Source organism: Neomonachus schauinslandi, chromosome 11 (assembly GCF_002201575.2).
Source record: "Neomonachus schauinslandi chromosome 11, ASM220157v2, whole genome shotgun sequence".
NCBI classification, from domain to species: Eukaryota; Metazoa; Chordata; class Mammalia; order Carnivora; family Phocidae; genus Neomonachus; species Neomonachus schauinslandi.
This window is the reverse complement of record NC_058413.1, coordinates 87,126,584-87,152,582: the sequence shown is the minus strand read 5'-3', so window position 1 is coordinate 87,152,582 and position 25,999 is coordinate 87,126,584. Positions and strand designations below refer to the sequence as shown.

The following is a 25,999-nucleotide window of genomic DNA, read 5'->3' as shown; positions in this document are numbered from 1 at the left end:
AAGCACTGATAGGAGAACAGATCACCATCATGCTATTCAAAGTTTCTATAACGTTACCATTCCAGTCCCGCTGGTATTCCAAATACAGTAATGGAGACACAGCGATAGGGTTCAGGGGATACAACAAACCCACTGACGAGCCAGACATAAAATCAGGGGCATTGGCCTGTACATTGAACCTGATGCTTCTAATTAATGAGGCCATATGTCTGACTCAAAAGGCCATGTCCTAAAGTAGCATCAGCAGCTCCAGTTGTAAATGAACTCTATTTAGAATGCACGGAGCTAAGGATTTAGGGGGAAATACACCTAACTATGATCTCTTCGCCTCTACGGGTTTTTTTTTTTTTTTCTCTCCCTCCTTTCAGAACAGGCCTCTCCTCATGGCCCCAAACCTTCTGGCAACCCCATCACTGCCCCACAGTGTCGCCCACACTGGCCCAGAGCAGACAGCACAGGATGCCTCTCCCAGTGGCAAACCCTCGTGTCTGAGAAGTCGCCAGGCAGACCCGATCTCCAGATCAATGGGTGTGATAGGTCAACGGGTGGCGAGCAGAGAAAAAGTGATCAATGCAAAAGGGGGAGGAAGCAGAAACCACTCTCCATCTGCCCAGGCCTGGTGGGAAAGGGAGACAGAGATGCGCAGCCCTCAGCCCTCATCCGCCGCTAATAAATGGCTCTGCCTCATCAGGAAGCCATTAGGAAATTGCAGCCACCACAGCCCTCAGCTCTCGGACTGAATGGTCTGCATGCAGATGGTGAAAGCACTCATTATCTCTGCCCAGACGTCCACTGGCTCGCTACATGGTGAAGCCAAAGCAAGTGAGCCACCAAAATAAAGCTGGGGCTTGCCTGGTGAGGCAGCAGGGAACCAGAAGGTCCTTAGAGCCTGCAGACAGGGAGAGAGCCCCCCCCCCCAACCAGGAAAGTGCATGGAGCATCAGGGGAGAGTTGTGGGGGCTCTTATCAGGGCACACGGGTCCACCTCCTCCCGTCCTCTGCTGGATAGCTTTGCTGGCATCCCTTTATTCAAAAAGAGCTACTCTCTGCTAACGGGTATGAGGTCTCTTTTGGGGGTGATGAAAATGTACTAGAATTATGTATCAGCGACCGCTGTACAACTGTGAAGGTACTAAAAACCACCAAATTGTACACTTTAAAGTGGTGAATTTATGTTATGGAAATTAAATCTCAATTTTAAAAAAACTATATATATATTGTAAGAGCTAGTGAGCCACCTGCTATGAGCCAAGGAACAACTCGGTGATTGGGAGACACAGACCCCTCACTTGGAGTTTCCCTTTTCCTGGGGGAAACAAACCCCACATAAGCACACAAGCAATAGCCACACAGTCACATCTTGTGATGAGCGACAGAACGATGACTAAGACAAAAGGTTTTGCAAGGAGACGAAGTGAGGTGGGAGCTGGGCTCCAGAGGCCTTTGGGGGGGGCAGGAAACGGCCTGCTGATGTCCTGAGTGTAGGGGGTGCGTGGCAGTGGCGGGGGGGTGTCACGGTGTGATGTACACCTCCAACGGATGGCATTATAGGGAAAGGGAAGCCAGAGGGGCTGGGACTCTGCCACGTGGAAGCCTCCTGAGATAGCAGAGAGGCTCTGCTCACTGGAGACCAGGGGGGAGGCTGGGCAAAGTCCACCTCCAGAGGCCAGCTTGTGGTGTCTACAACTTCCGGGGTGGGGCGCTTAGGCGAGGCCTGGGAGGGAGGGCCACAGACTAGGAGGAAGCAGAACACCTCACATTCTCCTAAGCCAAAGATGTCCCCAGAAGACGCTGCCCAAGGACTCATACTTGGATCTACAAGGCTTTCAAGAGAAAACAAATCTCCATCAGACCCAGCTCTTTCTGGACGTTTATCTCCCCACCCCTGGAGGGAGACAAAGGAAGGGCAGGTAGAACAGAGCCTGGGACAAACAAACCCCCGGCCAGGCTCAATGGACATGAGCTGGAGGAAGGTGCAGTCACAGCACTGTGACCAAAAGAGATCTTTTGGAAAATTCTTTTCCAAGAGGGATCATGAGTTTTGTCCCCTGGAATGCCCCAGAGCAGTTCTGATTGGTTCCGTGGCCCTGACTCAGAATGAGCACAGCTCCACCCTCAGATGAGTAAATAAACTGACCCAAGGAATGGAGAGAGGGAGAGGAGAAAAGAGAACAGACAGGCGGAGAGCAGGACAGGAACCAGGAGAAGGCAAGTGCCGACTCTGGTGCAGGGAGCAGACAGATGAAATTTCGAGTCCATTCCAGAGACGGCTGGTGTGGCAGAATTCAAGGAAGAATTCTCTGAGCCTTACACCCCACTCCAGTTGCAATACAGCCCTGCCTTGGCAGGCTGCTCATTGCTGCTTTATAATATACTGAATTAGTCACTGGATTAGCAAGCACATTTACACACACTGGCACACAGCTGTTTAAAGACACAGGATCCCTTTTTCTAGGTGCCAGATACTGGCTGTAAATCAACCATTGCAATTGGCAACAGGGAGACTCCAGAGGTGCACGGTTCCTACAGGCATCTTCAGCTGCAAAGCATGTTAGGGAGATTCAGCTAGAACTGGGAAGATCTAAGAGGCATCTGCTGGGGGACAGAAGGGGCAGCATGTGGAGAGGAAAGAAAGTAGGATTTTTCAGTCCTGAAGCTGATTATCTTCAGGAGGTTGCCAAACAGATTCACTGGCCCCGACCTTCCCAGGGAGGAGCAAGCTCTCCTCCTCGGCTGGCTCTTTTCACAAGGAGCAGAGATTCTGTCCCAGACCTTGGATGCCTAAGGTCGCTGTCAAGGAAAGAAAGGATCCCAGGGCAAAGAGGAGAGTCCTTACGCAGCTAAAATCATCCTCTGCCCTCCCTGATCGCTACAATTCCAAGAAACGTCCTTGTTGACGAGGCAGGGGCAATGCCTGTAAATAACACTTTTGCGTTGGAAACATGACCCAAAGTCCTAACTCAAGTTTGGTAAGTATGCGTGAGAGGAAGAAGGTGTTGCTAACTGGCCACAGGGACTGCTCTGGCCCGCTGGTTATGGTGGTGTCAAGTGGAAAATTTTCTGTAACCAGGTTAACAGTAACCACAGTTTTAACAACCACTGAAGTCATAAGAGCGCTGTCAGCAATGAACACGGTGGCCTACAAGATAATGATAAAATACCACTTATTGAGACCCCATGGCAGTGGAAAAGTATTGTCTCAAATTACCTCAAATCCGACAACAGCCCTGAAAGCTCTTTACTAGGATCTCCATTGTAAGGATCAGGAAAAAAAAGGCTTACGGAAGTTAAATACTTTGCCTAAGAACAAGTTAGCAAGCAGAGAGCCTGAATTCAAACCCAGGGCCGGCTCACATCAACCCTACCCTTCCCAGGACACCATGGTGCCTGCAGTGAGGGACTTCCTCATCAGCCACATCATGAATGGCAGACTGTGATTTGGGGACAAAGATTACTTTCTACGGAGCAACCTAAATGCAAATCCCTTCCCTTGGACTTGATGTCTCATCCACCAAATGGGAAACAGAGAATCTAGAGAGATCTGAAGATTATGGGAAGAAACTTGCAGCATACACAAATCCGCCTGGCAAAGACAAAAAGCAAATACAATTACTGAAAAGGGTACACTGCAGTGAGGCATTTTGAGATGATTTGCAAAGAGATTTGTGACTGGTTTGCATAGGAGGAACCTATCTTGCACCATCAGCTTTTAGAAATTCAAATATTAATCCCTTGGAATTGGTGTGCCCATAAAAACACTGAAAATATTCTCTTCTTAGAAAGCAAGGCAGCCGAGGGCCACCGGAGACGGGACTCATCTTTGCTCCTTGCTCTCTGTCTGCAACATGCCTTGTGAGCAACCTGACCAAACCCTATGAACCCAGAGGCAAGTCGCCAGGGCCTAATCTCATTTAATAAAAAAAAAAAAAAAAAAAAAAATCGCTGTTTTGTTCATCCAGTGTCCCAAATCCTTTGGAGACACTGAAGCCAGTTTGGAATTTCACATTTCCCCCATCAGCCCATCCATCACAGAAGACTACAGGTGAGGGCGTGGAAAAGCCACAAAGCCCCCCTAAGAGAAACCTTCAGAAATCCAGAAATAAAGCCAACAGATACTTTGTTTTAAAAAAAAAAAAAAATCTTCAATTGAATCAGAGGTTAACTGCAGGTCCGCCGTGTAGACATTGATTCATTCCATGTGTGTTTATTTATCTACAAACATTCCTGTTGCATCAAGTGGCCTCAAGGCCTAGACTTGCGCCTCTGAACATCCCCTCCCTGGAGAATTCTCAAGCAAGGGTGGAGCTCTTACTCCATTCCTCGATTTCCCAATCTGGAAAATGGGGGCCAAAACCCCAGTTCTGTACATAAGTTTGGTGAATTTAGTTAGCGACTTTTCATTCGTGCATTTCGAATTTGAAAATGCACAGTGACAATTCTAGGAACTATTTTGCGGGGAGGGCTTTCTCTGTATTACACATCCAGTGGTAGATATTTAAAGATCTACTGAATGTTTTCTTCCTTACCCTGATAATAATGAGGAGGCTGGAAGAGCGTAACGCACAAAAGGATGTTCCAAGAATCAAAGCCTCTGATGAGAATGTTAGTAAATTCTCTCTCCAAACAGATTCTAAACTGGTAGGACTTTGTAATTAAAAAGATCTAAGCTCAAATTCGTGACTTGAGAGCTCTAGAACCTTGGAAAAATTAATTGAACCTTTCTGAGACTCAATTTCTTACCTTCAAAATGGGAATTAAAACACCAAGCTCACGAAGGTGTGTTTAAGGAAGGTGATTATTGGAGCAAAGCACCCTACCACGTGCCCGGCACATAGTAGGTACTCTATAAATATTAGTTTTAGTTCTCTCACTCCTCCAAACTGAAACCCAGATACATACAAAGACCAAAAATGAGCACCCAGCAGTTTTGAAGAACGTTTGGTTTCCATTAGGAGGCAAGGAAGGTGTAAGATTGAACTCTTGATCTGACGTGAAATCAAGGATGCATTTCCTGTACACACACACATGACTCACCCTTAGTTTGTATGCATTCAGTATTGTAACTCTGTAGCATATCTCTCCCTAATTTAATAACATTTCTTGCATCAACAATGACTCCAAGGTACTTTCTAAACCTGAGCTCATGAACGCTCTCACTCTCTCCCAAGGAGAGGCAGCTCACTCACGAGGAGCGAGCACCCTTCTTCCAAAAGAGTAGGTAGACAGATGACACAGAGATGTGGCAATATTCTGGCAACCCAGAGTAAAAAGCAACTCAGCTCTCCTCATTCCCACACCAGACAAGAGAAGGCAAAAGGTTGACCAACCTATGTAAGTGGACCTGCCCAGTTTCAAGCACAGAAAATGTTCAAACCGGAAAAAGGTAAGACCAAGGACTCCTTAGCCTTGACCCAAACTCCCCACAAGTGGAGAGCACGAAGCCAAAGTTCAGGTTGAGAAGGAGACACACTTCCAGCCACACTAAGATTCGCCTTACAAGACTAGATTTTCCTGGCAAGCATTAAGTTTAGGGCCGAGATTCAAAAGTGCCAAACTTAAAATGATGATCTCCGTTTTTGTTGCAATCAGGGGTACCATCCTCTACTCCCCATTCCCATCTCCTTTTGCCTGACAATCCAGAGCCCTCCCAAGGGCACTGCTGGCTACTTAGGATTATGTTCACCCCTAGGAAAACAACAACATGCTAAGGGGACACTTCTCAGTGTAACAACCTGTCACTCCACCTTGGAACGCTCTAGTTTCCAGAGTGACCAACACAAGGAGGGAGGGGACTTATTTTTATTGCTAAGGAACAACACATTGTATGAGTTTGCTAAACTCAGGAGTGTATATATACCTGTTACCATAGCAAATGCCCCTGCCCCAGATGAAAATAGGGGGGGAAAAAAAAAAACCCACTCATCTAAGATGCCATTCCTTCTTATACACCTCTTTGGCACAATTCTTGCTCATAAAATGCAGTATGAGATTCAAAGGTTTTTGGTTTTGGGTTTTGGGGTTTTTTTCCCTCCAGCTACCTGAAGTTCCTGCTAGTCATCAAAATGGACCTCACTTGCTAAAATGGGTAAAAAGAGACACAGAAGACTATGTATTTCAACATGGGAAAGCAGGTTGAACAGGGATTCTTTTCAAAATTCTTTATATTTAAAAAATAATATATTTCTCAAAGTCCAGGGTCAACCCATCCCAGAGGGAAACTGCATATTTATCTAGAAGCCTGTGGAGTAACTCACATTTTTTTTCTTACTTTGAGAAGAAACTAACTTGCCATCCTACTTAAAAACTGTCCAGTGGGTTGGCATCATGGAAAGCTATGCAGATTTTTCAGATCCTATGTCAGAGTCATCTGGGCAACCCACTCAGAGCTCAATAATTAGCCAACTGTGTGGGACCCACTAACTACATATAAAATATGTGGGGGAAATCTATCTCTGGCGAAAGAGGAGAGGGTGTCTTGTTGGCATTTCTTATCTCCAGCTCATGTTTATTATTATTATGATGGTTACTATTATCATTAACATTGAATGCACTACATACTCACCAAATCAAAGAAATAGTGAAAATATGTGTGGCTGAACGGAAATGTCAGGAGGTTTGGAGGAATACAGCTTCCTGTTCTAACTCTGCCACTGAACTTGACCATGTAAACTTGGGAAAAAAACTCAGAATCACTGCTCTGCAGTTGCCCCATTTATAAAACGTTACTAACTAAAAAAAAATTACCTTGAGGTTCAAGTGTGGTGAAGTCACGTGTCTAACTGTAAAACTGCTACCAAATTATAACCAAGTATTAAGGGACCTGGTCGATAATAAACACAAACAGACCTGAGTGTTTCCCCCAAACTCAACAAGCATCCCAGTATTTCTGCACATGTTGGAGGCAGCAGACCCGGAACTTGAGAGTGAGTAGGTCTGAATCTAAAGCCCTCCACTCCCCAGCTGTGTGAGCTCAGGCAAGTGGCTGAACCTCTCCTTTTCTCCATCTGTGAAATGGAAATAATACTTAGCCATTAGGGGTGAGGGTAAAATAATAAGGTCCTCGGCACATGAATACCCTCACGGATTAATAAGTTGGCACCTACTAACTAATAGGGGAAAAAAAAAAAAGGGTCAAGATGAGGGGAGAGAAGCGCCCACATAAGTACCAGTAGATAAGGTGTACCTTATTACCAGTGGCAGTTTTTCTTGTTTTTCCCCAAACCGGCACGCCGCCCTTAGATGCCTGCTGCTGACAGAAGAGGGGAAAAGTGTGACAGGCTTTTCTCAAAGTGTAGAAATAACATCAAGAAAATGATTTTCAGATAACGGCTGTGTGCAGGCGACACTCTCCCATGGCTGCAGAGAGCGGCCTTTGAGAAGCAAGGCGGCCTGGGCTCACCACACACCGACACCCATTTGTAGCGTCAGGGACACGAGAGCTAAAGCAGGTGGTGTCTTGCGTGAACAGCCAGAAGCCAGAGGGCCCGGGCCCTTCCCTCTACACAAACAGGGGGCAGAGGCCTTGACTCACTGAGTATGTCAGGAAGAGGCACTGAGGGGGCTTCCAGCAGAATGCATTCCTGCTGCAGGACGAGACTGTTTACCTACCGAGCAGTGCGCTGAGAGGTGGCAGCTGAGACAGAATCGGCTCACTGCTCAGACCACATGCTCAGCCCTGAGGATGCAGCTGGGGCCGGCCGCTTCACCTACCGGACCCCTAACCTACATCTCCTTCCTCCAGACGAGACCCCACACTGGAACTGCCTTCCGCTGCAACTGTAGCAAAGGCCGATGGGACAAGGAAGCTGTTTCATGGAGGGGGACCAAGAGGAAGGTATGATTCCTGGTCCAGTGTCACCCCTGAAACACACGCCCAAGTTTCTCCGACGGCAAGGAAGGCCGGGAACAGTTCCCAACACCTCCCTCCATGAGAGTTATTAACCTTCACAGATGTATCCCCGGTTCTCCCAATGACTGGCAAAAGTTGAGGATTAGGAGAAAAAACATCCTCATTTTGCCCACCTCTTGAGTGACATATACTATGTCCTCATCCAGCCTGAATTATTTCAAATGTTCTCTAAAATCATAAAATGTCAGGGTAAAGAGAAACCTTACGGGTCATCTTCTCTGGCTCATGTATTTGACTAAGGAAGAACATGAGGTTCAGAAAAAATGAAATGACTTGCCCAAGGTCATGCAGACAAACAGGTGCAAAGCCATGGCTAGAATCCAGGGCTGTTGACTCTCTAAGCAGTGATGGGCCCCCCCAGAATGTACACTCTACTCACAATATTTATTTCTACTATGCTGCTAAGTCTCCCCTTACCATGCATGAATCCTCACTGTATTCCATACATTTAATTAGTATTTCAATGACATAAGACAACCTTTGCATAAGGTACAGAATTCACTTAAGTTTTAGGCAAGGAATACCAGATAGGAAAAACATACAAATAATAGAAGTATAAAGGTCATCACATGAAAACTCTTTCACCAAAACGTCCTGGTGATGGATTTTCTGAAGGGTATTTTAAAATCAGACTCAGCAACACTCTTATTTTAAACATGAACACTAAGTAATGAATTACCCCAGCACCAAACTGTTATCACAGAAAAATGACATTCGTTAGGAGCTGTCACAGTACCTGGCACATAGTAAGAGTTTCTAAATGCTTCAAAAAAACATGGATCTACAAACACTCCCTGGGTTTAGGAATGCCCTAGGCTGACCTAGATTTTTTATTTTCCATTTGTACCTTGAAAATATGTACCTGATTGATTCTGTCATCTACTCTGAGGTTTAACGCCTATTCTGATAAACTGATACAGAGGTTTTAACAACTAACAGTATGAGTAGGAGGTAAAGTAATGCTACCAAAAAAAAAAAAAAAAAAATCTCTCTCAGAAGCCTATATGGTAACACTTCTCTGTCCTTAAAACCTCCTTACCTTCAAAGGTAAAATTCATCCTGAAATTCAAAATGTTCTCACATGGGTCCTGCCTTCAGGTTTCCTTCTCTCTTCCCTTTGTACAATCAAAGTAGTTTTCTTCATATTTATGTAAGCCTTTCTTTTACTCTAAACTTTCGGCATTCTTCCCACACTGTTCTTTCTATCTAAAATAATCCTTTCCCTGTTCTTACACCTCCTTCAAATGCTTCTGAAATAGCCATATTCTCCCTGAAGCTGACCCGTGAAATTATTCTAGCCTAGAAGTGTTGGAAGACAAAGCCCAACAGGCACAGAAAATATAAATAATCATTGATCCACACGCAGGTCCATAAATTCACACCATGGTCCTCCTGCACCTTCAGCCATGGAAGCATCTGGAGCCCAGGGAAGATCTCATCTGATTGACCCCCACCAGCCATGCATCCACCAGGGATTTAAAGGCTCCTAAAAAGATTCCACAGATGAAGAATGGAGAGTCGAGGTCACCCACCTGACCACCCGAGACTGGTCCCCATGAGGATTTTTCCAAAAGTCTATGAAATAATCACTTAAAAGCTTTTATTCATTTTTGATTATTTCTTTTTGTTCCTTTATTAGTTCTTTCATACTTTCCTGCTCTTTTTTTCTCTCCCTTTTTAGCCAAAAGGGATGTTGCAGTTGAATCCACCATTCCCCTCCTCCCCTCCTAAAGCAGTGAGGGCTCGCTTTTTACTTTTGTTTTTGTGTTTACCCACTTTACTGGTACAAAAAAAAAAAAAAAAAATTTTTTTTTTTTTTTCTTGCCCTTTTTGATCCCATCAGTAAAACTTCTCATCTTGGACAAGCATTAAAACAAAACAAAGCAAAAATGTTAATTGTCTTCACTTGTGCAATGATGACATTTCCCCCCTACTCAAATGTTCATTTTCGGGGCGCCTGGGTGGCTCAGTTGGTTAAGCGACTGCCTTCGGCTCAGGTCATGATCCTGGGGTCCCGGGATCGAGTCCCGCATCGGGCTCCCTGCTCAGCGGGGTGTCTGCTTTCCCCTCTGCCCTCTGCCCTCTCGTGCTCTCTGTCTCTCATTCTCTCTCTCTCAAATAAATAAATAAAATCTTTCAAAAAAAAAAGTTCATTTTCACACACAGACACACACACACCCCCCCACACACACACGACATGCACAAAGTTTACAGTTCCTCTGCAGAACCTTGCAAAGCAAAAATCAACAGCTTAGCATAGCTCCCCAAAGCTACCAAGAGGTTTCAAATGCTTGAAGGGAACTTGTTTGAGGTTGATTTGTAGTTGTTTCTCAGGCTCTGAGAAATATTATATTATGCGTCAAAAACACATTTAAAAATATAACTCATGGTTGGGGCAAACCACACTGAACTTGAATTGTTTCAAACTCTTAATCTGGCCCTCGTAGGTTACTTTGGATGGTCTAAGCCCCAAAAGTAGCAATTGAGAATAGATAATTATAAAGAATATTGTCATCTAAATTCAATATCTAACTGGTGTGACCCTCATTTGCTGGGAGAGTCCCAGCTTATGCCCATTATCCTAGTATAATTATTCACAGTGTCCATTACATTCTCAAAAGTGTCCCAGTTTAGATGGCAAATTATATGAATTCACTACCTATACACCATCAAGATCTGAAAACCAATAGCCTAAAACCAGCCAATACTACTTTGGGTCTTAAAGCACCATCCGGGTCAGTATTCTACAATTCTCAGGGACAGAACTAAATGCTACAGAAAAGGACAACTGAAAAAAGTTGATGGGACAGTAAGAAGCGACATTTGGGAGTGTCCAGTGACAGGCTTGGACCCAAGCAGCAGAAACTGGAAAGCACCTGGGAAATATGACGAAGTTGGCCAAATAATCAATAAATATTTATGGCTTGGACAGCAATATTTTGAGTGTGTCTGTAAGCATGGCTCCCTGCCAGTGAAATTGGATCTACTGCAACCTACACCACAGACCAATTTCTTTCTGTATCTGCACGGAGCCTCTAAACTACACAACTAAAAGAAAAAAGTAACACAGATAGGCACAGGGCTTTGGACAAGTAGCCAAGCAGAAATAGCCTGTTTATGCAATTTGAAAAACATCTACTGACATTTTGAAAAAAAGATGTCTTTAACCCAACTGAAAAAAGTAAAGCTATAGACACATGACAAATAGAAATGATAGATTTGGGAATTGTCTTGACGTTCTCAATGCTGAGTTAAGGACTGCTTAGCAGCTGTAAGCAAAGAGTGGGCCTAAGAGGCTGTGAACACGAGAGCAGATCTCATCAGACATTCTGTCCGAGCAGGGAAGTGGGGCCAACATTTCATTCTGGAGCAGCCGATAAAAATATGGAGACTGCGTTGTCAATAGGCAAATCCACCTCTATGATGACTGTGTAGGTTCCAGGATATTAATTACTCGGAGAAAATGCTCCCCATAAGGCAGTGATAGAGGAATCCATACCTTACCCAGGGACAAGTAGTCGGGGCGTCTGTGTCTGGATTAGCCAGGGGTCGTGGAGGTCTGGTAGGTCCGCGAGCAGAATCCCAAATCTCGCCCTCCCTCCTTGTGTCAGAAAAACTACACACAGTCTCCTGGCCCATGAAACAGACTTGAAAATACTACATTTTAGTTGGAAAAAATAAAACACTTGGTGTGTAGACAGCCAATGTAGGGGCCTATGGCTTCTTTAGGAAGCAGGAAAAATAAACTACAGCCGTATTAAGAAAACTAGTTGCTGATCTATGTCTCTCATTGGCCAGATTGTGAGTGAGATTATATGCAGAGCTGTGTCCGTGATGCAAGAGGCAAAACAGGCAGCATCAGGAGGCTCCAGGAGGGATGTGACCTTGGAAGTGAACATAATCGCCTCCCCACCTGCGAGAGAGAGAGAAGTACATCTGGAAGACATTGGAAAAACAAGAACCCTGGCTCTCTGCTTGGTGAGCTGAGGCAAGCATGGCTCTAACCTTCAAGTACCTTCCTAAAGCACCGCATCTGGACTGGCAGGCCTGGAGGCTGCCCATGGAACAGGCGTCTCCCTAAGCTCAGAGCAGTCATGCAAGGTGGCCGGGAGCCCTGCACCTCCTCGACCCCCAGAGGACCCACCATCGTTGCTTCCTCATATGCCCCCTTTATACATATATATGTGTATATATATATATATACACATATATATGTAATTGTTTATATATATAATTGTAATTGTTTATATATATATGTAATTGTTTTAAACATATGCCCCTTTTAATTTCCACAGTTTCTATGAGTAACATGGTGCTTTTACTTTAGGTATAAAATGCCTGCAACAGCTCATCAGTTTGTACGTTTCTAACAGTGTGGCCTTGGGCGAATTATGCATCTCTTTGAATATCATTTTCCTCGTCTGAAAAAAGGGATAAAATGATAGCTCTCCCCACCTGAGTTAGTGTGAAGAGTAAAAAAGTGTTATTTGATGTGAGAGTGCCAGGTACATAACGTAGGCTCCATAATCTGTCATTTGTGAATAGCAATCTACCTTCAATGCTAGCTCATGGGATACCACTATAGCCATGGGTCATTCATTCCACAAACCAGAGAGACGTCTGTAATTATGCTGTTGCTATAGCCATTGTAGAGTTATCTGTGCTCTTTGAAAGAGAGAGCCCCACTTTCCTGAAAAATCCTGACCTACACTAACCAGCTCTCTGCCTTGCAGAGATTTTGCTGGAGCCCAGGGTCAGCTAGGTTCTTGGAGGCTGACCACAGGCTGGTTTGTCCCCTGCGGGGAGGAGGGGGTGATCCTCCTACAGGGTGGTCTGGTCTCTTTAAGAAAGAAAAAAAGTTACATAGACAAAAAAACAGCAATACAAACCAACCAAAAATGCCAGGAATGCAAGCTCTGCCAACCAAATAAATAAATAAAATGTGAGATACTTTATAATAACTGGACATGATGCCTTTTTCAACTCTGCATAACTGAAACACTGCTTTTTTCATCAGCCCTTCAAATGTCCCCCCGGCCCCTAGTCTTGGTGGCCCTCTTGCTTAGAGGTAGCACTGATCACCTCCATCACCCAAAGTAACTGACCAACCCCTGTGCCTTTCTTTAGCTCTGAGATGGGACCTGAAGACACTCAGACACTCGGAAAGTCACCCGGTTCACTGTGTTGGCTCTGTGAGACATAGCATGGAACCTCATTGGCATGAGATCTCAGCTGAAAAAGGAGAGGACGTGCACAAGATAGCAAGCAGTAGCCCCTAAGAAACATTTCAAGGGCCCCCGAAAATTCTACACTGGTCAGGCTCATTTTCTGTTGACTTGTTTTCTAGTTAACTGTTGAGAATCTGTTACGGGTCAGTACTGCTTTAAGATTGTGTGCACATCAGTAGACATAATTCTCCAATCAACCCGATGAGAGAGAACAGTCATTACACTCATTTTGTGGATGCAGGAGCGAGAGCACAGAGAGATGAAGTAATTTGCCCAAAGTCACACAGCTAGTAAGTGGCAGAGCTGGGATTCAAACCCAGACAAGCTGGCTCCAGAGTCTGGGCTCTGAACCACCGGGCTCATTAGTCACTAATGGAGTGTGATCTGTAGGGGTCTGGAAGCACAGTGAACGAGCGAGCTTAATAGCCTGGGCAGCTCTGACCATCTCTCTTGTCTACGCTGATGAAGACACAAAGACTGACCAAAGGGACAGTGAAAGGAACGAATCTTCCTATCTCTAAGGGCAATAGGGGTCCCCGATGAATGCACATCCCCGCCGGGGTAGCGAACATCCAGAATTAGAACTCCTACTCCTCCCTGGACATTATGCTCACCTCACCGAGAAGGTGGAATGGGGAAGGAGGGGGAAAATGAAGTGGCTTGGGAATGTATTTACTTTGGCACCCAGCCTCCACCCTTCTCAGTAAGCTCCACACCAGGAGGGAACTCCATAGACTCTCCACTCTCCGTGGCTTTGTTTGTTTTAGCCCATTTAAGATCCAAGAGCCCCTGCAATCACATATTGCAATCAAAATGGTATACCCACTTTACACTTATAAGGGATGTCCAATTCCCAAGTTATTTCAAAATATATGTTAATTTGGTACTTAAAGCTGTTAAAAATCCTGGGAGGTCTCAATCTAGAAGAAATGTGAATAAAGGTTCTGGATCAGGTCCTAGCCACAAAGACAGGCAAATAACCCAGGACTCCTGTTCCAACACCCACTTCCCTACTGCCTCTCTACTGGCTCCCATGGATTGGGGTGGATTGGGGGGGAATCCTGGTTTAATTATTTAAGCCAGATAAGATCCCAAACTAGTTGTCTCCACACATAAGAAACTAAACTACCCAAAGAATCATTCTGAAAAATATTTAAGTCACAGCTGTGGACACAAAGCCACGCTGTGAAAAGTTAAACTTTAAACACATGTCCTATATGGTCTGATGGGCAAAGCAAATCCCCACTTACCCAGTGTCTTCCCCACCCACCAACAAAGGCAGGCAGCCCTGGCCAATGCTTCTTCTATCCTTGCACCTGCAAGCTTAAGCCTCAACTGAAGTTTCTTTGCTGAGCTTTTCAAAGGCAACTTGCAGTATTACTCAAGGCAACATACACTGAGAAGTTAGAAAAAGGGATTAATTTTACTCTAGCCACTGGCTTACAAGATTTTCTTAAGTAAGTGACTTACCTTCTCTGGGCCTCTATTTTCTTCTCTGAGATATGGGTACAATATTCACATCTATGCTACTAAAAATTCAGGGGAAAAAACCTAAACTAAACTGCTATGTATATTTTCAAGTTTCTCTGTTTTTCCCCAAGACAGTGCCAGAAATCAAATCTCATTATGATGAATGGCAGGAGATTGCTCAATTTCTCTGACCCGCTGAAATTTTGTTGTATTGAAGGCTGCTTACAAAACCTGATCAGTGGCTTGTCAACCTTTTTTGAAAAAGAGAGGCACTGTAAAGACACTTATTATAATAGATGTTGACTGCAGCATTAGGGCTTACTGTCCCCATTTTACAGATGGGAATGCCAAGCAAATTTACTTGCCTTGAGGCTTATTTTTATCAATAACCAAAGTAACAACACCATGTGCTCAAAATCTCTAATATACAATATTAAATTACCCGCCCCCCAAAATGACTTCAGTTGTTTACTGCGATCTAAAACATGTGTTTCCAGGGGCGCTTCTTCATTTCCAGCACACGAAATCCACTGTAGGTATGTGGACTGACCTATCTTACATGATACTTCCCAGACAGCCAAATCTGTCTCTTCCCCATAAACACACATATAAACAAGCCATTCTTAAAGAAAGAACCTATTAGTTGAGTTTATATCTTTGCTGGCAACTATCCTTTCATTTCTTTGACACATGGCTTGGATCAATTGTGACTAACAGAATTCATTCTGGCTTCATTGAACCCCAAACACAACCAGCACAGCGACATCATTTCCGAACCGTAGCTCTAAGCGCCTGAAATGTCTCCGCGGTTCTAGTTGATCTCAGCATTGCTCTGACCGTCATCATCCTTGTAACAACAAACAAGCTAGCCTTCTTTGTGCACTCCCCAGGGGAACTCCCAATACTGGGGCTGAATCTTAGGGGGTCTAACAGGAGAGGACAGGGCCATGTCTTCATTAACATTTCGGGAAGATCTCCAAGGGACAGAACATCAGCTTGGCTTATGTTGGAAGTTTAAGCAGGTGAAGAAAGGGTTAAAATAAGCAACTGATGATGGCAGAGGCAAAGAAGTGTTAACCAAAGGCAAGAGCAGCTAAACTTATCAATAATCAGATACAACAGAGCAGCAGGTCACTGCAATTAATTATTTTCCAGAAAGCATCACCTTCTCTCCATATCTTATGATATGGATTAGCTCTAAAATCACTAATCTCAAAAGGATAGTTGGCAGTTCCCGATTCTAAAAGAAAACATCTATTCTTCTCAAACTGCATTTATTCCTGGACTTCTGGACCCCATGAAACTGTGTAGGATCAAACATTGTGTCTAAGACAAGATTAAATTTCTTTCCTATCCCCTTCTTCTAAATCCTTCAAATCAAAGAGTTGGATAACACCACCCACCAAAGACCCAAAGTCACATTTGGGGTCAGGATGTTTTCCCTCTTCTAACAGATCTTTGGTACAAGAGGACAAACATATGGCAGATGAGAAAGCTTTGGATAAAGTAAGTAACCTGTATGAACAGAATCGGGATGTTTCCAGAAGTTAAGATGATCCTTTCAGTTCTCCTACCACCTCCTTGCCCTCAACCCAGAAAAGAGGAGCTAGATAGCAAAGGGGCATGTGACAGAGGAGCTCAGGAAGGGAAGACGTTTGAAAATGTGCTTGTAGGCCAGCCAGTGAGACACTGTTTCTGCTCTTACTGCCCAGGGCCCTCCACCCAGCTCCAAGTCTGGGGGATGCAGGAGCTGTGGATGATGTCTTCTGCGCAGTGTCCATCCCCCCCCCCCCCCCCCCAACCCCAAAGAAAAAGGCCACGAGCGGCCCCCCCCCTTGGACACATTAAAAAAAAAAAAAAAAGCAGGAATGAGGGTGCTGGACATTCTATAAGCTTTTTCCCACTACTCACAAAAACACAGCTGTGAAAATAAATACCACCCCCCAAACAAGGGTCTCAGGCCACCAACAGTCCTCCTCCTCTTCTCTACCTTGCTCCAGCTGCCACCAGCATCGCCTCGCTCAGGCAGAAACGCACTGCCTCGGAGGAAACAGCGGAAAGGGGGAGAAGCGGAGGGGACCCAGCCTCTGGCCGAAAGCTGGCGTGGGGGTCTCGACAGTCACCACTCACCCGGGGAGGGGAAAAGCTCCAGATCGACTTTTTCCGTCTTGATGATGGTGAGAGTCGGTTTGAGATCGACGGCCGCCTTCATGGTGCCAGGAGTGGAGGGCAGACAGGATTATAGCAAGTTTGCTGTTATTCTTGTTGTCTTTTTAATGGGGATTAGTAACAGGGGAAGGGGGACGGGGGAATCCGACTTTCTTCCCTAAGATCTCAAATTCCCGCTGACTTTTCCCCGCGCCCAGAAGGTGCGCGCCCGGCACTCTCTCCCGGGAAGTTGGCACTTTGCGGAGAAGTGCGCGCGCCCCGGGTCCCAGCCTCGACTGCGCCTCGCCCCGCTCCTCCTCGTCCTCGCCCCGCTCCTCCTCTCCGCCGGCAGGCAGCTTCAGCTCACTCTCGCTCTCCGAAGCCGCGCTCTCCCTCCCTCTCTCTCTCCCTCCTCTTTAGGGCGTTTCTCGCGGCGCCGAGCCTCGGCCGCCGGGTCTGCGCGCCCGCCCCCCATCCCCCAGGATCTCCACGGGGGGGGGGGGGGGGGGGGCGGGGCCGGCGGGGCGGGGGCGGCCCGGGGGCGGGGCCAGAGAGCCGCGGCCAATCGGCGGCGGCGGCCCAAAAACGAAAGGAAGGCGGGGCGGAGCTCCGCGGCCACCCGCGCCCGCTGCCTGCCGAGGCCCAGCCGCCGGGCAGCGGATAGCTGAGCGCGGAGCCGGCAGGGCGCTGAGCCCGCTGCCCAGCCGGGAAGGGCCCAGAGCGCGCGAGCAGGCTGGGTGGCAGAGGCTGCCGCGGCCGTTTCGGGAAAGTCCGTCTGATTCGCCACGCATTCTTGAGGACTTGGTCACCCGCTCCTGCCCCCTTCCCAGTAGCAGCATAGTTTTCCGAGTGCGTGTACATCATTCATTCACAAAGACTGACACACAGGACGTGAGGCATGCGGAGGAAGGGGCGTGCGTGCGAGCGGGCGCAGGGGGTTCTGGAGCCAGTGTCCTCCAAGGGCTTTGGGAGTCCTGGACTCTCGCCGGTTAGTGAGTCAGGATTCGGTGCTGTGTTTCTGGAGGAGCCTTCGATTTTTCAGAGACCCCCCTCCTCCCCCGTGTCATGATTAAGAAATAAGTTAGGAAAAGCCGGAGGCAGCGTTCCTGAGCAGAATTCTCGCGGACCTTGAGAAGGATCAAGCCCAAAGCAGCCTACGGGAGACCCCAAAACAAAGGCCCAAATGCTTATGTACTATGGGGAGAGCAGCGAACAGGGCCCCCAAACTGGAATCCAGTCATGGGCTTCCGTAAGCGTCCAGTTTACCTAGAGCAGCAGTTGGGTGTTAGGGGAAGCGATTATTCTGTTCCTCTAATTACGTCGCCATTGGCCTTTCCTTTCACAAACTCTCCTCCACTAGGTAAAACTGACAACCCTACTACTGCCACCACCAGCAGCAAAAAAAGTGATGCAGAGGCTCTGTGGTTTTGAACTTCTGGAGTACATCATTCGCAGCTGTGACAGAATCACAACGCACAGCCCCTGTTCCATTTGGGAATTCCAGACACTTCGGACACCACAACACGATCCCAGATAATTAATGACTGCACTAATACTTTGGTTATCGTAAGTGGACCTAGTTGGTTCTAATTAACACATCAACCAGTAAATCTAGAGGAATGAACCCAGACTCACGTGTATAGCTAGAGCCAGACATCGAGATCTACTTTGATTAACTAGAAGATTAAACATCAGTCTTTCTGAACAACCTCAAAGAAAGCTATTTTTAATACTGTTTCCTGATTTCTAAGCCTATGTTGAACTACCACCACTTGTCTGCAACTGACTCAGATCAGTTTTAAGACACCTGCTTACCTTCACCTAATCCCAGTTTTGTCTCCTTGAAGCATTAGTAACTTGCAGTTTTCCCACAGCAAATGGGAAAAGGAGCCAGGAACAGAAAATAAATCTCTGGCTCCGGGTTCCAAATTCAGATTACACCCGTCCTTCAGTGACCAGAGGAAAATATTTGCATGTGACAATTCTAATTTTTGAAAGATTGTTGTAATCCAGCTGTGTTTCCAAAAGGTGTGAGAAAACAATGCTGGCCTCCAGATGACAAGAACAGACACTTTTGATCCTGGGAAAAAACTGGAGGAAACGGCTGGAAGAATGAATTGGATATTTACACGTCCAAAGGAGCAGCAAAAGAAAGGATCTTGAACCCATCCTGCCTTGCCTGCTCTGAATACATCAGCAAAAGGACTGAGCAAATCAAGAGTTGCTTTGGGGAATCTTGTTTTATTGATGTGTTAAGAAAATGCTGTTATTTTTAAATCCAAGTGTGAGTACTTTTCTACTTGCAAACAAAGCTGCCTCAGAGCCAGTCTTCTCTCTTCCCCAGAATCCTCTTCAGCTTTCTTCCCCAGGCTAGCCTGAACCCTGCTGCCAACACCCCCCCCACCATCAGACACTAAAAGAACCCACCAGGATCCAACCGGAAGCACTTTCCACTCCACTCCCGCAGTGGGGGAATTCATTCCTTTGGTTCTTCAACAATGACATCCCACCTTGTCCATCACCCTTTTGTAACCCAGTCCTGCTGCACGGAAGCTCAAAATATTTGAAGGTCCGAATCAAGGAAGGGGGTTAGGCAAGACAGGAGGGTGGGGGAGATAGCCAGGGGCCGCCACAGACCTCCAGGAAATCTCCTTCTACTTGAGGTTGATTGTGAACAGTGAAGTTATCACAAATTATGCATCTAACTTCGGATCTAACTGAAACTTCGCTTGGGACAAGGGGCACTGATGTAAACAAGTTAAAATATGTTCACAAATGTGGGATATTAATAACCCAATCGGGCCTGCAAGTATCAAATCAATGTTGATAAATGAAATTTGCATTCTCTTTACGACATGAGTAGATTCTTGTAAATGTTCTACTTAACTTAGATGGCACTTCTATCTTACCGGAGCCTAAAAAACAATCCCTAGCCCAGTGCCTGACACATTGCAGACACTCAGGAAATATCTATTCAGTAATGAACTATCAACTTCCTGGTCACTAGGAGCCTCTACTTTGCCACCAACTCTCTCTAACTCAAAGGTTTAAGTGAAGCTGGTTCTGCTATGGCTTGTGAAGATGAACTTAACCATGTAAGCTACTCTGCCCCTAGGTCTGCCCTGTGTCCCCCACGTCAGAGCAGAACCCCTATTCCCCAGCATTCGTGCCCACTCAGGTTCACTTGTGCCTCAGTTTCCCCACCGGCAAAACAAGAGCAGCTGGGCCTTGCCTTCCAGCTACTTAGGCAAGTTGTTCCAACTTGTGAGGCACTCCAGAAAAATCAACCAAGGAAATACTTCCTTGCTTTTGTTTGTAATGCAGCAGTCTGATCCTCCTACACTTGGGAGAAAACAGGATTGTATTTTTAAACATTCCTAAGCCCTGGGGAATTACACCCAGCAAGCGCTAAAACTCCCTAAACTAGGAACTTCATGTCAATAAGGGTCAAAACAGGGCTGCAAGAGTTGGGGGACAGGGGTGTGCAGTTAGACATTAATGATCTCGAGCAACTAGTCACATTTTTATAAGAATTCCCTCACATGCATAGAAGATGTCCAAAACACTAACTTTCTCTTTACTACTCCGCCCCTCAACTCCACACCAGCCTCAATAAAAAAGAAAGATAAAAATACACCAGATTTCAAACAGTCATGGAAGACAGACTCTCCCTCTCCACAAGCGTGCTAGAATAAGTTATTTGTCTCTTTCTTGAATCTTAAACTTCACCAAACCAAAGAACCTCTGAGTTTTGAGCTAAAATATGCTGTCTTGGAGGTAGGTGCAAAAAACATTCAGACCACTAACGGCTGATCCAGAACAAGTTTATGACTCACAGATGTTGATTTACAGGTTCAAATGTAAGATTAAAAAAAAAAAAAAAAAAAGTCCTCAATTAACAACCTGTCTGAGTTGCGTTTGTGGTTGTTTTTTCTCTGAGAAAAGGCAACAGTCCCCGTCGCACACAGGGACCTAGAAACAGGCCTCTAAAACTTCACTCTAAAGCAAGTGGTTTCTCCATGATAAGTTGAGTCATTAAAAAAGCACAGTGGGGCAGAAAACTGCCTGGGGCTTCGATATCTACCATTATCAAGCAGCAATAAAACGGCAAATTGGAGATCGAAAGGAAAATGAAAATAACTCTCTTAATTAAACTCTGATGCCAGAAGGCCTGAGGGTCAGTTTAAAAACCCAAGTGGCGGGCTCAGAGCTGTAGGGCTGCAGGCTGGCTCCGTGACCTCAGCAGAGCCACTTAACCTTTGTGTGTGACAACCTCATCTCTGTTTCAGGGAATCAAATCACCCCTGGCTCTCCCGACCATGTAATACACACTCATTAGCTATTGTTTAGAAGGTACAATAAACAATGGGCCGTAAGAAGAGCCCTAGTTAGGGGGAAGTAGTGGGGGGAGGGGGGCAGGGAGAGGGAGGATTTAGGGGCTGCTGGGCACACACAATCAAAGATGAGAGTGAGCAGTGTAGGCTTGGAGTAGGACTCAAGTTTGAACTCTAGCTCTACCCGCTAACTGGCTAAATTCCTGCTCCTAAGTCACTTACTCCAAAACCTCAGCTTCTCCACACTCAAGGTAGAGACAATAATAGCACCCTGCTTTTAGGGTCATTTGGAGCATTAAATGGGATGATGCATGCAAAGCACTTAGCACGGTGTCCGGGTCAGAAAACGTGCCCAGTTAAATTGTTGTTACTGCTATTAAGATCCAGGATGAGGTAGAATAGTCAAGAAATCCTGTTCAATCTCTAGGACCATCCCCTTCGCAGAGTAACTTGCATCCTCTATTTACCTGAACTGTCTTCAGGGACAGATAGGGAGAACGATCATGTTAATTTAAAAATCTCTCCAGACCCCTTCCTCACTCAGTTCCTGATTTGGGAACTTGCCCAGCTTTGGCCTCCTTTGAGAAATCCCATCACTACCTGATTAGAAGAGAAAACTGCAGATTTGTATTGAAGAGTCATGGAAAATCCGTAGTTCAAATTCAGAAGGAAGATCGTGTGGGTGGTACCTCGGTAGAGCCAACATCTTCGATCTTGGCTTTGTCATGTGTTGGAGCTAGCTGGGAGTCTCTTAGAGATTTTCAAGTCTAGCCCTCCTGCTCACCAGAGGGAAGAAATGAGTTTGAGAGGGTAGGTCATTCTGCCCAAGGCCACACATCCTGAAAAAGACAATGTCCAGTCCTACAACAGTATCCCTGGGACTGCAGTTCTGTCCGTGGCATCTCCTTGGGTCTACAGATACCACACTTGCAGAAGCCACGCCATTCAGCGTGGTCTGTTACGGGACACTCTTGAGACACAAAGCAGGATCCAGTGTACACAGAAACAGATAGATGATCAGCCTCAATTTCTGGACATCTGACAGTGTTCTCTGCACCCGATGTGTTGTCTTTGGGCAAGTGCAATGCAGGATAACCACACTAGCATTCCCTGTGGGAGCCAGCTTGGCATGGGCTGTAGGGAGAGAAAGGGTCTGGGTTGGCTCTATTGCTGTCTGCAGTTTCTTTAGACTGTAATTATGAACCATTCAGCTGCATCTGCAGCCCCAACAATGTGGGATGGATTGGCCTAATCCACAGACCAAGCGACACTATAAAATCCACCAGTTTAGACATCACGTATTCCTCTAGCAGCAAATCGGGCTCTACTCCCCCAGAAAGAGGTGAGGAGCTGCCTATCAAGGCTGCAGGGCTCCGAGGCTTCCTCTACACCCACACTGAGCCCATTTCCTGGGATTGTTGCTCCCTCCTGGGCCTGGATAATGCAGAATGCAGGTTACCCTATGAGCTTTTGGGGATCATGTAATCTGGATTCCAATTTAAATTGTCCTAAATTGGCCTCTTGAGGAGGTAGAGGGATGATAGCCTTAGCACAGGTGGCAGGAGCACCAGCGTTCTTTAATAACCTGAAGAAGCAGAGAAGCAGGCTCTTAGCACAGAGCTCTATACCCCAGGAGAACAAAATCCTGGCCCCCTCCCCAGCCTGCAGGTGGTTTCATCTGGTGGAAGGCTAAGGCCTTCCTCTGATCTTACCCTGCTTTTCTCTTGGGTTACAAAGACAACAGCAGACTTCAAAACAGATGTTCTCTGCAGTTGTGGTCTGAATCTCAAATTAAGATAATTTCATTGTGGAATCTTCCCCATTTTCCTCCCCCTTTCATTTTAAAATGCCAAGGCAATTGCCCCAAAAGACTAGCATTTACCACCCCCAGAGATGAAGGAGCAGAGATAGGGCGGAGAATTTCTCCAGCCTGTTCTTGATGCTGGAAGTGAGGCGGGAGAAGCAGAGAGCACGAGAAGAAGAAATCATCCTGATGGGAAAAAGGACGATGGTACAGGAGGAAGCACTAGCAAGGGACCTTCTTGGAGAACAAAGGAAGAACAAGTCGGGGTCGGGGGCAGGCATGAGGAGTCACAGCAATTCTATGTCCTCGGCATTTGGGGACTTAAATCCCTAAGATCTCAAAATGAAATTAAAGCCTGGTAATGTGTCCAGTATGGTCACAGAGCCCATTTCAAGGACCTGCATGGCCATCAGCCATGGAAGGACAATAAAGCAAATCCATAGGAGGTTCCCAAGCTGGACGGTTGCATGGGACATCGAGGGGGAGAGAGGAGAGAGGATCTCAGGAGGAGGACACAGAAGATGCAAGGGAAGGTCAAGCTGGAAATCGACCTCAAACACAGACTTTCTCCCCACATGGACGTGCTGCATGCAAAGAATCTCCCTCCCCATCCCCACGAGGTGCTCCTCTTGCGCTCAGAGGCCTGTGCAGACACCTAGTGAACATTTGAATGGGCACATCCCCTCCGACGCTACCTGAAGGCAGCAACCGGCCTGAGCCATCACAACCTCCAGTACCCAGCTCAAGATGGCAGGAGCTTAATAAACCCATTGATGATTTAATTAATGAACAGGTAACTTCCTCACCTTCCAAATATGGATCTTTAACTCAGATATCCGTCTTCGATTTTATTTTATTTACTTACTTTGTTTGTTTGTTTAGTTTTGTCTAATGTGCGACTCAAGGTTGCCCAAAGTTCAAGAGCAAAGACCCAGCCAAGTGATGCTTTTCCAGCTGAAAAGGTCTTTATGAAGTTTTATTGGGCTCCTGTCCTCTCTGACCTCCTGTAAAGGAAAATGTTGCTGAAGGTCAGCATATTCATTTTATTTTTCATCTGAGCATTTTCGGTATAGGTGTTTGTGAAAAATGGCATTTGGCTTACCACAAAGCCAACCAGCTGCTTTGTTGTCAGTCTGAACTTTTATGTAACCTACTGTCCGTAGTCTCACTCTGCTGCTCAGAGGCAGTCTTTAGGGCCTTCTGAACTTTAAGTTGAATCTTCTATATCACTGATGATCGTGAAGGTAAGATGCCCAATCATTATATCCATAAAGATTCAAGAGAATGCATGAAAGGAACCCCAATATCTCCATCTTTGGGAGGAAGAATAGACTGTCAGATGCTGATAGGGAGGTCAGTACCTGTTACAAATCCCCTTTACCTTGTCAAATTTGCTCTAACTGGTCAGGTTTCTGGAAGCACGGGCCATACTGTAGGCATCCCCCAGAGTGAGAGAACGAGAACGGGGAGGGAGTGGGGACGGGGAGGGCAGAGGGACCTAACTGAGGCACTGGCACCAAACAGGTGACACACACACACACACAAAACAAAAACAAAACAAAAAAACACCAAACACCTAAAGAAGGCCTAACCCCTCTTGCCGGCTGGACTGTGGCAGACCACTGCTCTCTGTACTTGGTTATATCCACTACAGGATAATGGAAGTGTTGCAACAGAAAAGCAGGTTGATCTTAAACCATAGAAACCAAGGAAATAACAGGTTCGGTTAGGGTCCACAGTTACCACCAAGCTGTGATGAGGATCATGAACACACATTCTTTTACATCACCTCAACCAGAGGACCTAAGTCCTTTTTATCTTGGGCCTGTTATATGAGAAGAGGCCCAAGAAAAAATTGAACGTGTCACACCGAGAACATCTTCCTAGCCAATAACTCTAACATTCTGTGGGTCGTCTACAAACATCTTACTCAGGAACGTCTGTAGCATCTGTCTCACCTTTAGCATCCTGCACTGAACGTTATCATGTCATAAGGAATTCATACGAATACCATCTTTGCCCCCTGCTGAATCGTGCAATGCGGAGGACTTTTTAAATTCCCTTGCTGTTTCAGATCTTCTTTTGTACATGGACGTCCCTGAAAAATGTACACAAAATCCAGAATTCCGTACCTATTCAGGAACATAAATCCATAAAAACAACTCTAGGGTGTCCAGGGTAATTACTCATTTTTGGAATTGACTAAGTACCCCTTATGCCACTGATAGAAAATTGACAGTTGAGAAACAGCCTCAAGAAGGGATATGTCAACTTCTCCAAGATTACAGTTCACATGCAATTCTTTGCTCTTAAGGGCCGAGGAGAGATGAAGCCTTCTCTCGTTTGCAAGGAGCCAGCTGTGCTCGCTCTGCATCTTACATCACCTCTCGGGAAGGAGTCAGAATGGAGTGGATGGTCCTGGCAATGACACATGAGGTGAAACAGACCCCAGCTCCCAGCTCATCTATCTGGATTGGCTTCTATACAATAAAAACCTTTCTCCTCAGAGTTAGTGAAGAGAAGAGAAGCAAATCCGACACGTGTGACGTGCAAGAAGGCGCCATTTAATCAGTCAGGCCTGTGAAGCACTTTCAAGCGTTCAGGGCTTGAAATGATAGGTAATGATAGGTAATGTGGAACACGAAGAAAGTAGAAAATAAAGAAGTTACTTCTCAATGGAAATGTATTTCATCAGACTGATCAGAAACATGTGTTTTCCCCAGACTGGGAAACCATCTTGAAAGACTTCATCACAAAAAGGCCTTGGGTGGGAAGGGCCACTAGGGACCTGCTGGGGAGGGGAGGAGGGAGGTGCAGCTGGGTGGGGAGCTGGCAACAGACTGTGGGAGAAAGAATAAACAGCAGTCAGCTCTCTGGTGGCAGGTTCCCAGGAGAGATCCCTTTCCAGGAATTAAAAATTCTAAATAATGTTGAGAATTGTCAAAAATCAAAAAGATTACGGACTTTTCTTTCAGGGAATTCCACAGCATTGAGAGAGACCAGATGGCTGGCAACAACCATTCCCAGATCCGGGAGAGGCCCAGCATCCCATATACTCTTCATTTTCAGTGAGCTAACATTTTCTGTCATGGAGAGTATTTTTTTT

The 25,999-nt window shown here is 45.9% G+C and overlaps 1 protein-coding gene across 4 annotated transcripts in view; it reads right to left on the bottom strand.

Moving 5' to 3' along the window:
- Positions 1 to 25,999, bottom strand: part of ETS1 (ETS proto-oncogene 1, transcription factor) — a 115,123-nt gene that overhangs the window by 49,198 nt on the left and 39,926 nt on the right. For 2 of the 4 annotated variants that reach the window (XM_021696261.1, XM_044919867.1), the window contains exon 1: positions 16,738 to 17,112. The exons of 1 other annotated variant lie outside the window; for it this stretch is intronic. In XM_021696261.1, the coding sequence (XP_021551936.1) occupies positions 16,738 to 16,819 (82 nt within the window). In that variant the 5' untranslated portion in view covers positions 16,820 to 17,112. Of the gene's footprint in view, positions 1 to 16,737; positions 17,113 to 25,999 lie in introns of those variants that run through there. One more of the 4 variants, XM_044919868.1, reaches the window with a different exon arrangement.